This window comes from Rissa tridactyla, chromosome Z (genome assembly GCF_028500815.1).
Source record: "Rissa tridactyla isolate bRisTri1 chromosome Z, bRisTri1.patW.cur.20221130, whole genome shotgun sequence".
Classification (NCBI taxonomy): domain Eukaryota; kingdom Metazoa; phylum Chordata; class Aves; order Charadriiformes; family Laridae; genus Rissa; species Rissa tridactyla.
Genome location: NC_071497.1, coordinates 44,057,636 through 44,071,123, shown reverse-complemented (window position 1 = coordinate 44,071,123; position 13,488 = coordinate 44,057,636). Strand labels below are relative to the sequence as shown.

General features: G+C 38.9%; 1 protein-coding gene across 2 annotated transcripts in view; it reads right to left on the bottom strand.

Moving 5' to 3' along the window:
- Nucleotides 1-10,367: 10,367 nt before the first annotated feature.
- The window catches only part of FRMD3 (FERM domain containing 3), a 139,652-nt gene continuing 136,531 nt past the window's right edge, over nucleotides 10,368-13,488 (bottom strand). For both annotated transcript variants that reach the window (XM_054186736.1, XM_054186737.1), the window contains one exon: nucleotides 10,368-11,982. In XM_054186736.1, coding sequence (XP_054042711.1) covers nucleotides 11,387-11,982 — 596 coding nt within the window. In that variant the 3' untranslated portion in view covers nucleotides 10,368-11,386. The remainder of the gene's footprint in view (nucleotides 11,983-13,488) is intronic.

The window sequence follows — 13,488 nt, the reverse complement described above, 5'->3', positions numbered from 1 at the left end:
CAACAGCATTTTTCAGGGGCCAACTCTGTAATCATGAATTTCCTTTAATATGACCGAACTTTAGCAATGTCTCTTTCAGGCTGAAGTACTCATTTGAAAGTAGACGCTGATTATTTTTAAGTATCTTCCTTGAGTATTTTAGCCCTCAGATTCATAAAGCTACTTTTTTTATTTGAAGAAACAAGTCAATAAATTACATTACAAGCGAATCAATCACAATTTTAATGATAAGTAAAAAGGGAGCAGTGAAGCAATTGAATTGACAGCACAGCTAAGACTGGCTTTGTGTTTCCAAAGATCAATTCTCCAAGTTAATATAATCAATAAAACAAACTCATTCAGAGTCTGCGCTTAGGACAAATTCTCCCAAGGCAAAACTGACAGCAGATACTGTCAAGGCAAGCCAGACTTCTTAAAATCTGAAGCTTCCACTAGGCTGAAATCCACTAAGGTGAACCGATAGAGATGATTAAGAGTTTGGGTGAAATACTGCATATTCTTGGACTTCTGTTCCCACCCTGATCTTCGTCCCTTGCCCAAGTAACTCACCTAAGCAGGCTGACTCATATTAAGCAAATAACAAATAAGTCAGAACCCACAAGTCATATGATATCATTTCTCAGGTCCAAGGGAGGTTAGATGGACCTTACTACTGACACAGATCTTTGTCTTCCCTCCCCCATTGGCTACCCTGCGCATGGTACAGAGGACACATGGGCTCAGGTATCAAAGCAATCAAGAAAAAAGTATTATTCTATCCAGTCTCTGCTCTAACAAAGGGTTCTTGCACACCTGCTGGCCTCAGGAACAATGTCCACATCAGCAAAGCAGCCGGAGTGAATCGAAGCAGTCTGCACAGCCCATCCAGTTCCAGCAGAGCAGGAAGCGTGAGGCCCTACAAGACTGTCAGAAGGAGAGTCAAATCAAAATGGCACCCATCAGTTAATATGGAAAAAAACCTCTAATATTTATAGGGAGTGAACGACATCTGTAACAGAATAGGCACCAAATGAAATGCTTAATAAATTAAATTTTATAAAATGATTTTGTAAAGTACAGCAGAGATGACGATTGATACCCACAGCCGTAAGTAAGCTATGTAAGTAAGATACAGCAGGAAATAAGAGATGGAAGACAGGGAAGACAGTACCAAAAAACACATCTTCTTGTTCAAAAACTTACTTGAAGTTCCTTGCAAGAAAATACCTTTTCATTATTCCACAGCCTAAGTTTCCTTCCCACATAGTTCTTTTCAGGCCCAAAGACTTGATATTCCCTCTACGTATCAGGGGCTTTTTTCTAACTATTTTTATTTCTAAATTCTTCAACTGCTTTCTATTCTCCACTTCTAATTTAGACCACAAGAGTAATAACAACTTTGTGCATTTCTACCTTTTAAAGATTGCCTTTGGGGCTGACAAACATTTTCGCAGTTGCCAGATGTAGGAAAAACAACAACTAAGCAGATGACTCAAAATCTTAACTGGCACAGCAAGAAATGCAACACGGAGTCTCATATGTTTGAGAAAAAGCTCTATCCATATGAAGGTCAATAGGGCTGACAGGAACTTTCCATACCAAACTTGTCCATGGAAAACACTGCTCCACCAGAGTACTGCATGACCTTGTTCTTTTTTAAGTAATTGATCAGGAAAATATATATTTCAGCTTGGTATTATAGCCCTCATACAGTACATAACTGTATTGACTTCATTTCTGTTCCCTCTTTTTACATGTATAGTCTCTGGCACCATCTTAACCTACAGCCAAATTTTCCAACTCAGTATCAAACACGAGGCCTCCCTTCCTACTACGCGCTGCTCAGAAGCAGCTGCCTTCTGAAAAGTGCAACACTGTGTGTCATTAGGACCTTTTAGAGGAATCAAGGAGGCGAATGCACAGCAGAGGCCGTCGATCCTGGGTGAACAGATTTCCCTTCTGTGTTGCTGTACAACATCACCAACGTCTCCATTAACTTCTGGGACACCTGTGCTACAGCAGGGCTGCAATAAATTAAAAATCATCCGGGATCACTTCATATTTGGCTCAAAGTTCAAAAACACAGGACAGGCAGGGGAGAAAGTGACTAAAGATCCCCTGTTGAACTAGACTGGAAACATGTAATCTGGTTAGCTGCATTTATAGAATGATAGAACAGTTCCAGTTAGAAGAGACCTTAAAGATCATCTAGTTCCAACCCCCCTGACATTTATGGTATCATTTATCCATGATACCATCAGCCACACATGACCATATAATAAATGCTTGTCATTTCCAAGTGGGATTGAGAGGCATGACCAAAGGTGAGCTTGGCGTGCAGGTGGATGCAGTGCCAGTGAGAGGGTCATTACAACCACACCAGCACAGCCCAGGACTTAACTGGGGCTTGCTTTCGCCACCCCCCCCAAGACAAAACGCTATATGATACATATATAGGGAGATATATGTGTTTATGTACCATGGGCAATGGCAGACCTCTGAGTGGGACGGCTGCGCACCCACCACTCCACCAACATGGGGGCCACCCAGCCCCGACCCCTCGGGGTGGCGAGAAGAGGTGCCACTGGAGACCTCTGGCGTTGTGTTTTCCTGAACCAGTGTAAAAGCTTATTCCCAGATTAACAAAACTTGAAAGAGTTATGCCTAGAACTGTACACTCCTAATTCAAAGCTGTTTGCAAAGATTTCTTTCGTATCATTTAAAAAAACAAATGAACCCCCCAAAAAAACAAACCAAAAAACTACCAAAAAAAACCCCCAAACAAAACCATAACCAATACCAGAATCCAACTCTTAAAAAAGCTTTTCTGTGCGTGACAACTTCTGATGGATTATTCTATAGTGCCACAAGAGGACACTCTTAAACCACTTTTTTTTCAATGAGGACCGGCAATTTACAAGTAATTTTGTATTCAGCAGTAAATAAAGATTTCTGCTCCCCAGCAACACAGAAGATAAGGACACTTCTTGATAGTCACCATATCTTGCTTAAGCTCAGAATTCAGGTAGTAAACAATTAACAAAATTTGTTATTATATCTGATTTGAAAATTTTAGCTCAACTGACAGCTGTGGCCCTTTATACAATTTGCATAAGCTTCTGTTCTTACAGCTTTTTCTAATACTGTTCTTATACCTTTTCTCTGAAAGTATGTAGTATATTTTACACTTTAGTTACAACGTTATTAGAAACTTGCTATTTCCATATCTGTATAGGCGTGTTACCAGCGCTGACGTACCTTGTCTTTAATTGCTCAAAGCCACTAGGCATGTATACTTCTTAAAAAAAATTACTTAAGAATTAAATTTCTAGAAACATAAAACTAGGTTCATAAAATTATCAGCAGTATTAAAAGTATTGAAATAACTACAATGTCACTGCCTTATCATTATTTTAGAGACACCAGGTGTAAGTTTTCTAGATAGAGCCAAGCAAGTAAAATATGTGTAATGTAAAATACATTTAAAACACCTGACTTGATATAACCCAATCATCGGTTTGCAACAAAAGGCACACAAATACATAAAACATCTTGCTTCTTCATAGTAAACTCTGGTGGAACAAGTGTTTATAAAGAAGAGATGTAGAATCTTCCTCCATTTTGCTTATTACATGACTCGCAGTTAGTTCTGTGGTCTGAATGAGAACCAAAAAAAAAAAAAAAGTTAAATCATGAATTAGTTTCTTTATATATACAACTTAACAATAAACTGATTAGGAACAATAGAGCTTAAGATAGCTGGTGGTGCTGGGATAAACATGTTTCATACATAACTTTTTAAAAGTTGAATGTTATGGTTAACAAGCTGAGTAGAACTTTAGTGCCTTTATTATAATGTTTAGTTGTTTTGGGGGTAGGAGCGGAACATCAAAACATTATTCAAAGCCTCAAAATCACACTTTTAACTTTGGCTTTCATCGTAACAGTGATTAAGTGGATGCAGAAGACCACGATTACCATTGTCTTGACAATGCAGCCAGCTCTGGGATGTTCTGCTAAGTTTTACTTCACATCTGTTTGCCTATTTTTGTTCAGTCTGATGTAGTACTACCAAAACAGCTTTTCCCTAGCTCCTGTTTGATACACTGCAGCATTTCCAACAGGCTAAATCTACCACACTGTCACCAGATCCAGGAAGGATTTGAATAAAAAAACATGAAGAAACTCACAATAAAACAACCAGAGGTGCTTACACTTCTGAAGCGTACCCTGTTTGTAGCTGAAAATAATATCAACTGCTGTGGTTTTTCTCTTTTCTTCCTTTTCTCTTAAAATCTATATGGAACCTGAACACTTAGATAAATGTAGCTGCAAATAGGATTACACTCCTTGCTTTGTATATCTTTTGTGAGAGACATAAACCTATAATTAGCAGGGCTTTCTGGTGTACATTCACTGTTGTAAAATGGTTTAGCTAGATGTGAGGTCTGCTTTATTAATGCTCAGTAATGATTACATAATTTCAAATTTTCTGTATTCCTTTTTCTAAGTTGTTATTTTATGATTAATAGCTCCAGCCTTTGAGGGTGCATATCTTGTGATTTCAGAGTTCTGCTGACTGCTTTTTGCTAAATGCATTTTTCAGTGTCCTTCCAAGGAAGTCCTGATAACTCCAGAAGTCAATGTGCAAAGTACAGCCATGAATTCAGAGGTGTTTATTCACGAGCAGGAGAGTGGAGACACCCACAGAGCCAAAATCTTTGAAACACATGCTATTGTACTTTATAAAGGCTCTGAGAGTGCTGGATCATAGTATAATTTGCTATAATTGTAGATTTTTAGCAAATACATAAGGACAGCAAGTGCTGCAATGCAAGATAACTGTTCGGTACACAGGAATCAGTTGTACATGTTTTACAGCTCAGGGGAATTATTAGTCAAAGTAGTGCTGAATTAAAAAGGATGAGAGAGAAACTGGGAACTGTCTCTCACTTTCATGTTATCAGAATGCTTTCAGAAACAGCCATTTCAGTGTAAAAGCTGCACTTTTTGGAAATAACCAGAAAAACGAAGAGGAAATACCCTTTTTAATGCGTTGCCAAAGATTTAGCCTGCCCTGTTATTGACCAACACTGCTACAGCTGCACTTTTCCCATAAGCCAGGATGGCCAAACCACAGCTCATGAGCAGCTTAAAGGCGGCCGTTGCAGCCCCTGATGCCTGCAGCCGATGGACTCGTGCTGCAGCCAGGGATTCCACCAGCCTGGCCCCAGAAAAGCTCTGCAGCCTCCCCGGTCCATCGGTGTGAAGGATCTGATGCCCTGTGCATTTTAGGAAGTGCGGCCAGTGCTGCGGAGGCAGATCAGGCTCCACCTGGTCTCAAAGTGCTTGTGATGCTGTGTGCTCAGGGGGCTGCGCAGGGGTGAGAGAAGCAGCAGGGAGCTGTGGGTGGAGAGCGCGCTGCGGACAGAGCCGTGGGATACGCTGGAATTCAGTGCAATGGTTTGGAGATCCAGGGTTTTTATTAAATTTGCCCACAGGAACTGGAAGATGAGGAGAGATCTAGGAAATGAGGATTTTGACAGGAGGAGCTTTGTGCTTTGGGGAGTGTGGCTGCTGAAATTAGAACAGCAAAGGAGACTTTGATCAGAAGGTCAGCATACATAGAGGAGGAAGTCATGAGTACTTGTTTCCAGCCTCTGAGCTCCCTTCCCACACAAACATGCCAGCTATCCTATTGTAATGACAAAGGCACTGCTCACGCATTAAAAGAATAGATCAGTCCTTTCCCTGTGTATCCATAACACATGATGTTCCTTAGAGACACATGGGTTTATCTCATTTCTGAGGTGCCAAAATGACTTTTGGGCAAAGCAGTGTCGGGAGCGGGGGGTGAGGAAGTCATGGGGGGAAGGGAAGAGGACTTCCCATCCATCTGACATGGAGAAAATTGTGGGGATAGAATAACGGTCTCAAAGGTAATGGAGTTAGTAATATCTTTGGTGGGCTGTCCAAAGAAAATACAACTTGGCTATTCTGGCTTAAGTTAGCTCCCTGTGGATCTCAGGCTGAAATGGCACATGCCATCACGTAGGCAAAACCAGTAAAGGAATAGTGGTCATCATAAGGAAATGATGAGATGCTATGCTACTGAGTTTGGCATTCCAGTGGTTATATACCTACTGAGTGAGGATTACAGCTGTTGACTTAGATCCCAAGAACAAGATTTAAGCAAACTTTGTGTTCAGATGCTTTTTGGATTTGGCTTTGCAGAAGTTCTTTTTTCCCATACCTAATGTGTATCTCACTATGTCTGCCCAGGTCTATCTGTGGGAAGAGAAATCTGAAGATTTGATCTGAGGAAAGCAGTGGGCACATTATGTGACATTGTAGTTTTTATTGCTAGGTTCACTGCAATTTCAAAATTGTTAGTTTCAAAATACCTGCAGTCCCCTCAAAACTTCTCTTTAGGAAACTATTCCTGTGCATAATACTGAAAATCAGAAAATATTTTAAAGTGGTTTTAAAAACAGACTTTTCGTAAGACATTACGTTTAGTAGATCCTTCTGTTATAGATTCTAAATAGGATATACAGGACTGCAACTGAGAGGCTTTCCATGTTCTTCTATCTACAGCTCTTTCCAGTAATATATGCCCTATTCAATCAATGTAGTTAATTATTCTTTAATCAAAGAAATGTAAGCTATTTCACCTCAATTTCTAGTCCATTTAAACCAATTATGTTCTCTTCATCTAGCAATGTGAGTGACTAGCAATTAGTAGGTGGTATTTGTTCATCAGGACGCTGATGAAGATCCTAGGAGCCACCACTTCTCTGAATTATCTGCCATTTTGTGAGCTCAGCAAACATATCTGGATCGAAATTAAGAGCAAGTTAATATAGGAAAACTCAGAATTAAATTAAAAAAGAAGGTAATTTTTCATGCTCATGTTTCATTTTTATTTTTGTAACAATTTTTGCACCCCTCTACATGATTGTGAAGTAGAAATTAATGCCTTATAGTTCGTTGTAATGCAGAAGCACTGAGCTGTGGTGATTATATCAGGAAAACTTTCCTGATAACCAGTACTCCACAGGTTTAAATTCCCACTGCATCATTAAGCATCACTTCACCGGGAACAGATAGTGCCCATGTTTTCTAGGAGGGAACTAGGAGAGATGTAGAGGGCAAACTGTGAATCCCTGTAACAGCATAAGATGGAATTGCTGCAGGGAGTTCATCTGGTTAAGATGAACAGGAACAACCTGCCTTAAAAGAAAGGAACTGCAAGCAAGACAGCTTCAAAACGCTCCTACAAATCTCTGAGGATAAGGCTAAGGAAGGATCACCTTTGTAGAGGGACAGAATGAATAAGACTACGGGATCAAAATGTCGTAGCGTGACATTTAACAGCCACGAGACATCTTCACAAGGTGTCTCAGAAACCTCTTCCCCCATAAAACACAGGTCTAAGAAAACCTACAGCAAACCCATACAAACAGAAGAGACAATTACTTCCTTTAGGATTTAAACAAAAACAAAAACCAACAAAAAAAACCCAAAAAGTTGAGAAATGCACCTTGACTTCGAGATGAAATTTGTTGCATTCCAGTGCTTGTGATCTCCAGTTTGGCCAACATGGCTATTGTCAAGTTCTAACAGTTACCTACAGCAACCATTAGCACCAATTAATGCAACCTCATTTCTTCAGATGCACATTTGGCATGACATTTCAGTGAGTTCTAATTTTAGGGAGATTTCGTGTGTCATTATTCAGAAAGAATTTATGACAAATGCCGAATTTCTACCCAAAGCACACAAACTATTTTCATAAACTGTGGCAAGTACTTAGAATGCAAGCCATGTTGAAGAGGATATGCTATATTCTTAACATTAAAGAAGGAATGCAACCCCCTTTTGAAGGCGGCGTTATAACCTATGCCATTTTAACTGAATAAACAGGTATACCTGTACTATATAGTCCTCGCCCATTACATTTCATTTCGACAGTCCATTTACATCTTGGCACTTTCTACTCAGTAGAGACACGTCTGTGTCTAAATGTTTTATGTGCTCACGAAGTAGCCGTGGTTTCTCTGACTTAGCTCCCCAAAAGGATGTTCAGTTTTCTCTTTGCAGACTGTATGTTTCTTACCAGATGCTTTTGCACTGTCTGAGCTCCAAACCAACTTAATGTAAGCAAGCTCCATCCAAAAGCTGCACGGATCTGTTTGCGTAACGGTCTAGGCCAGATCTTCCCACCAAAAGGTTGCAGCCGTGTGTCTACAGCCAGGGCCTGACTTTAAAACCAGACTTCTCGATTTATATTCCCTGTGTAGTAATTTTATTTCGGGACAAATTCAAGACTGTGACTAACTCTCACGTGGTATCTGGGCACACCATTAGGCCCTTGTTTAGTACATCTGAAGCCATGTTAACCACAGTTTATTTTAAAGCACCTTGTTAGTGTCTCTCCAGCTGACGAATAATAAAAAAAAAATGTAAAAACATCCTGTAAGAGTCCTAAGAAATCTGTACTATATCAAGAACGGACTAATTCTCAACAAAAACTATTATTTACGAAACATCTGTCACCACAAGAATGGTCATAACTGCAGAAAGCTTTTCTCTAGTGTATTTTTATTAGGGATTCCTGCCATCATATCAACATACAAAACAATCAGGATGTTGACATATAGAAATGTGAAATTCACTGTACAAAGATAAGGCTCAAGTTACAGGTATATTTTCCCCTTAGTCTCCATGAAATAAAACCATTTTTAATTCTTCCCAGAGTTGTGTTTATAAATGTTAGACAAACCACAAAATAGATTTCAAGTACATAACATATTACAATATAATCCAAGCACAGACAGAAATACACAATACTGTACCTATAGATGCTCCATAATCCAAGTCTGTCATCCTCACCAATAAAATACTAGACTGCTACTCTCTCAAAATATCCCCATATACTTCTGTTTGTGTTGTGTGGTTATAGGACTGTCATGACTTTCAGTTAAATTACTTTGATAGACCAGAGAATATCAGGAAGGAAGGGAAGAATTTTAAAAGGCCAGGCCTGAATGTATGCACATGGTTAGTGAAGGCAGTCACGTGTGCACACACACACTCGCATTGAACCCTACGTAAAACCTCACTGCACTGCACGTTTTCTGAGATTATGTTCTCATGCAACTCAGCTATTTTCTGACAGAGTTAAATCAAGCATAACAATACTCCCAGTTCTGGAGTGCTGTAATGTACAGGGACAAGACTATATTTTTGCGCATAGGATCTCACTTTTTTTTTTTTTTAAACAATTATCTCACTTATATAGGAGTCTGTATGGAACCGTGTCTCCATAGTCCAGCAGGATGCCGGTTCTCACAGCCTTCACCACTTGAAACACCTTTTCCGAAACAATGCAAGTGAATAATTTCCTGTTAAGGCCAAATGTCCACTTTAGTTCACTCTCCATTTCTATTAGGCTTAACGATTACTACCTCGTGGGAAAGGATCATTTAGCTGCAAGTAGCACAAGAAGAAATACACATCAAGTAAGTAATCAATAGTGATTCTTCTGGGGATCAGGTTAGCAAGAACAAACAAAGACAAGAGAAAAAAGGCTGTTGTTTAATTTGGCCTTTGTCAGTCGGGAAATGAATAGCAATCCAAAAGTTTTCAACTGAGAAAAGGAACTCCTAAGCCCTGTAACTGTTTTGTCCTTTAAAAACGAGAAGATTAGAAGGGAAGGAGAAATCCTCTAAGGAAATTGCCATTTTCAAACTAGACATTTGCAAAGGCTTACATGAGAAAGCCAAGCAAAACCAATTCTCTGACACTGATACTAAAGGAATTTTTTCAGTAGGAATTAGAGATGTGGTTACAATGTGTTAAATGCACATCTGATAAAACAGCCTTAAATATGTCTCCAATTCACAAATCTCTAAGCAGGAGAAAGACTCTGAGGGCAAAATCAGAGTTCCCTAGTTCAAATACAAAATACATCTGCACTAAGATTGGGGGGGAACCTTCTCTTCTTAAATACAACCTCTGTGGTACATTTGAGGGCCTTCAAATGTTCTCACCGTTGACAAGATTTTACTTAAGTATATTCTCTAAGCTATACTGCAATACCTTTAGATATACAAATCCATGTTACATGAAACAGCATTAGATCATGTAACTGGGCTTGTAATAACAGGGAAAGAGGGTAAGTATGCTGCTATATGTGAAAGGAAGCATATTAGTATGCACAGAAAATACGTTGTCTTAGAGATTAGTAGTAACGGGCATCAAGGATGAAGATGCATCTCTTAAAGTGTTTAAGCCTTTAACTGTGAGTCAGTACAGTACTTTTATGTCAGCTGTACAGCCTAATGCTTTGCTTTTAAAAAGGAATACATTTTTCTTCTCTACCATTTTTAGAAGTAGGTCACTCACCTACTGATTTAGCTAGGGTTTTGGCTTTTTTTTTTTGCCTTTTTTTTTTTTTTTTTGCTACTTACTATTATCTTCTTCCATGTTATGTACAATAATCTACATTTAGACTGAAGACTCCCTGTCTTCCAAAACATACTTGGACTATCTTGTAGAGACTTTCTACAGCACTGATAAAGTGTAAGACAACCTGACAGGTAAAAGAAAGGATCATTACTTTTCAGTTCTGCTCACTTCCCCAAGCTTTGCAACTGTGCCTTTCAGAAATTCCTCTGGTGTCGTTTCACCTCCCCCAGGCAGCCCCTACTGAACTTGAGTGAACTTTCCATATACTTCCCAAACCACAGTCCCTCTGCACAGAGCTACATTAAACTCATTCATTCTCCATCCAGTAGTTTAAAAACAAATCATTGCTAAAACACTAAAAACACCCTACATGCCCTTGTGCATTATTCTTACCAATTTGTACGTTTAAATAACATCAGAAGTTGTCTTTTGCTAAAAATTTACCAAAATATTTTAAACACATAAAAATGTAAAAAACCAAACAAACAGGAAAACAAAACGAAAACAAAACCTCAGCATAAACATTGCTTGTATAGGCATTGGTTAGGAGAGACTGCTGCACTAAGGAGTATATTCAAAAAAGTTTTTCTTTCAGTTTCATTGGATTTAGTGTCATGGATTGAAAGGTTAAGGATAATGAAACTTATTGTGACCCCGTCCTACATGATGTAATAGATGAGCTGAAGTGCAATTAAAGCTGAAGTCTGAAGTGCAATTAAAATAAAGCTTCTTTTTGGTTACTGAAAGGCGACTGTATAAGCCTGTAACTAAAGGGGCAATTTAAGTATGTAAAGGAAACTTAAAAACCTCAAGAGCCTGTAATGAACTAGATATGAAGACAGCTACCAACTGATGGCCCCAAGGACATTATGGAAAGCTGGCCCTAACTGAAATTTTGAATATAGCCCTTAGTTGTATCATATTTATTTAAAATTTAAAAGCTGCCCAGCATGTTACGAATGAAGTTTATTTTGCAAGCCACCCACTGCCTAAGGGGGCAGTAATATTCAATATGAAACTGCTGAAACTCCGGCGTTTGACGGATCTCATGGAGAAAAGAGATTTGAAGGTCCGACTCCAAGAGAACAAGGAGAAGAGGGAACACAAACAACAACAGTCCAAGGCCTACAAGGAGAAGTCTGGAGAAACTCTTCACAAAGGCATTCACTTCTATGTTGCCCATTAGAAAGTCATAGCTCCACCTAAGCGCTCTCCGAGCTTCTTTCAGTTCTTCCTCCTCTGCAATCAAAAATGCATTTTCATCTGCTTCCAGCTCCTCAAACGAATCTGTATCATCTTTCTCATTCTCTACTCTTGGGCAGGTATCAAAGAGCATGTCAATCTCATCATCAACAGGGGTGGGCAGCAAGCTGGCACTAGGATTGTATACCAGTTCTGAGATGGTTAAAGGTTCCTCTTTCATCTTCTCTTCCTGTTCAATGGCAAGATCAACATTCTCCCCAGTGTCCTTAACTGGGGAGCTGGAAGTCACAGGTACTGAAATCTCATCTTCCTTTGGCAGTTGAATACCTGTAAAAAAAGAAAGCAGACGAAAATAGTGATCCTAACTTTCTGCATTCTTGTTGGCAAAACTCAGTCTTCCAATAGCATCTAATAGAGGTTGGAAAGAAGATTCTGCAATCATTTTATATATTGAAACCACACCATACACAATTAGCAAAAACTGGAGAAACTTTCTGAAAAGCTCCAGAGCAGGGCAACATCTTTTACAACAGTACACCAGATCTGCTAAATTTTGTCTGATGCAGCTACCACTAATAATGGTGTAACACAAAACAGAACACAATAGCTCATTTTGTACCTGCAACCAGACTTTTGATATAAATGAATACCTAGTACATATGTGAATTGGTGCTATTTCGTGTCTAATAATAATAACAATCACAACAATAATAATAACAACAACCACCCACCTTTATTTCTTGGCAATGAATGAGGACAAAGTCATAAGCTAATGGGTGAGGTTGGGAATTTTTAACAGACCATGACATTAAAAAGAGACAAGAGATTATCATGATAAATTCATATTAACAGTACAGAGGATAAAAGGAGAGGAAGGCTGATGCACAATATGAGGATTAGACATCATTGAAATGGAACAAAAATGCCTCACCTCTTTAAAAAGCTGCCTCTCCTTATGTCTCATTTTTCTTCCAATCATCTTTTTGCTCTTCATACTTACAGTCTCTTTTCTCCCTCTCCTTTGAATTTCTCTCTCCCCTTACAGAGGAGTCTTTCTTACCCCTACTGGTACGGTTGTTTCTTATGATCATACTCTCTGCCCAAGCTCTCTCCTGTCAAAATTTACTACCCTTTTTCCAGTCCAACACTAACAGCACTAAGTCTGCCAAAAAATTCTAGCTGTTTTGCAGCTATATCAACACTGCAGTGACTGCTGTTAGTTCTCAGCTGCAGGAGTGGAAGGGAGGAGAGTCGGGCACAGAGCTCGGACAAAGTGATGCTAAAACAGTTTTAAATTTGTCCCATGTCCGACACTCATTACCATCATCAGATGCCGGGTATGTGCAAAAGGAACCGACAATACACAGTATCATGTACAGCAGTTAGTACTTCTCGTTTTGTGATGTTAAGTAGCTCTCCATTCTTTACTAATGACTAATCCAAATGTAACATATAGACAGGTGTATAGACATATAGTATGTAACATGCCAATACAAGGTTACATGACTTATCCAACAAGTAACTCAGGAAACTCATGTAAAAGTACTACTTATAAATCAAATTAGACCCATTCTTTGATTTCAGTGAAACATCGCCATACAAGGTAGCAAACTTTGACATCAAAGATTTATTCCAGTTTTAGTGCAGTAAAGATTAAGGTTCGAAGAATTTAAAACAACAAGGTATGAAAGAAAATGTATTATTACAGAAAAACAAGTAATCTGAAAAGCAGTACATTTCCAGTGGTAACTACACAAGATATATAATGGTTTTCAGTGTGAAGTAAAAAGGTCTCAGCAAGCTCTATTAAAGTTTTCTATTAAAGGATGGCAA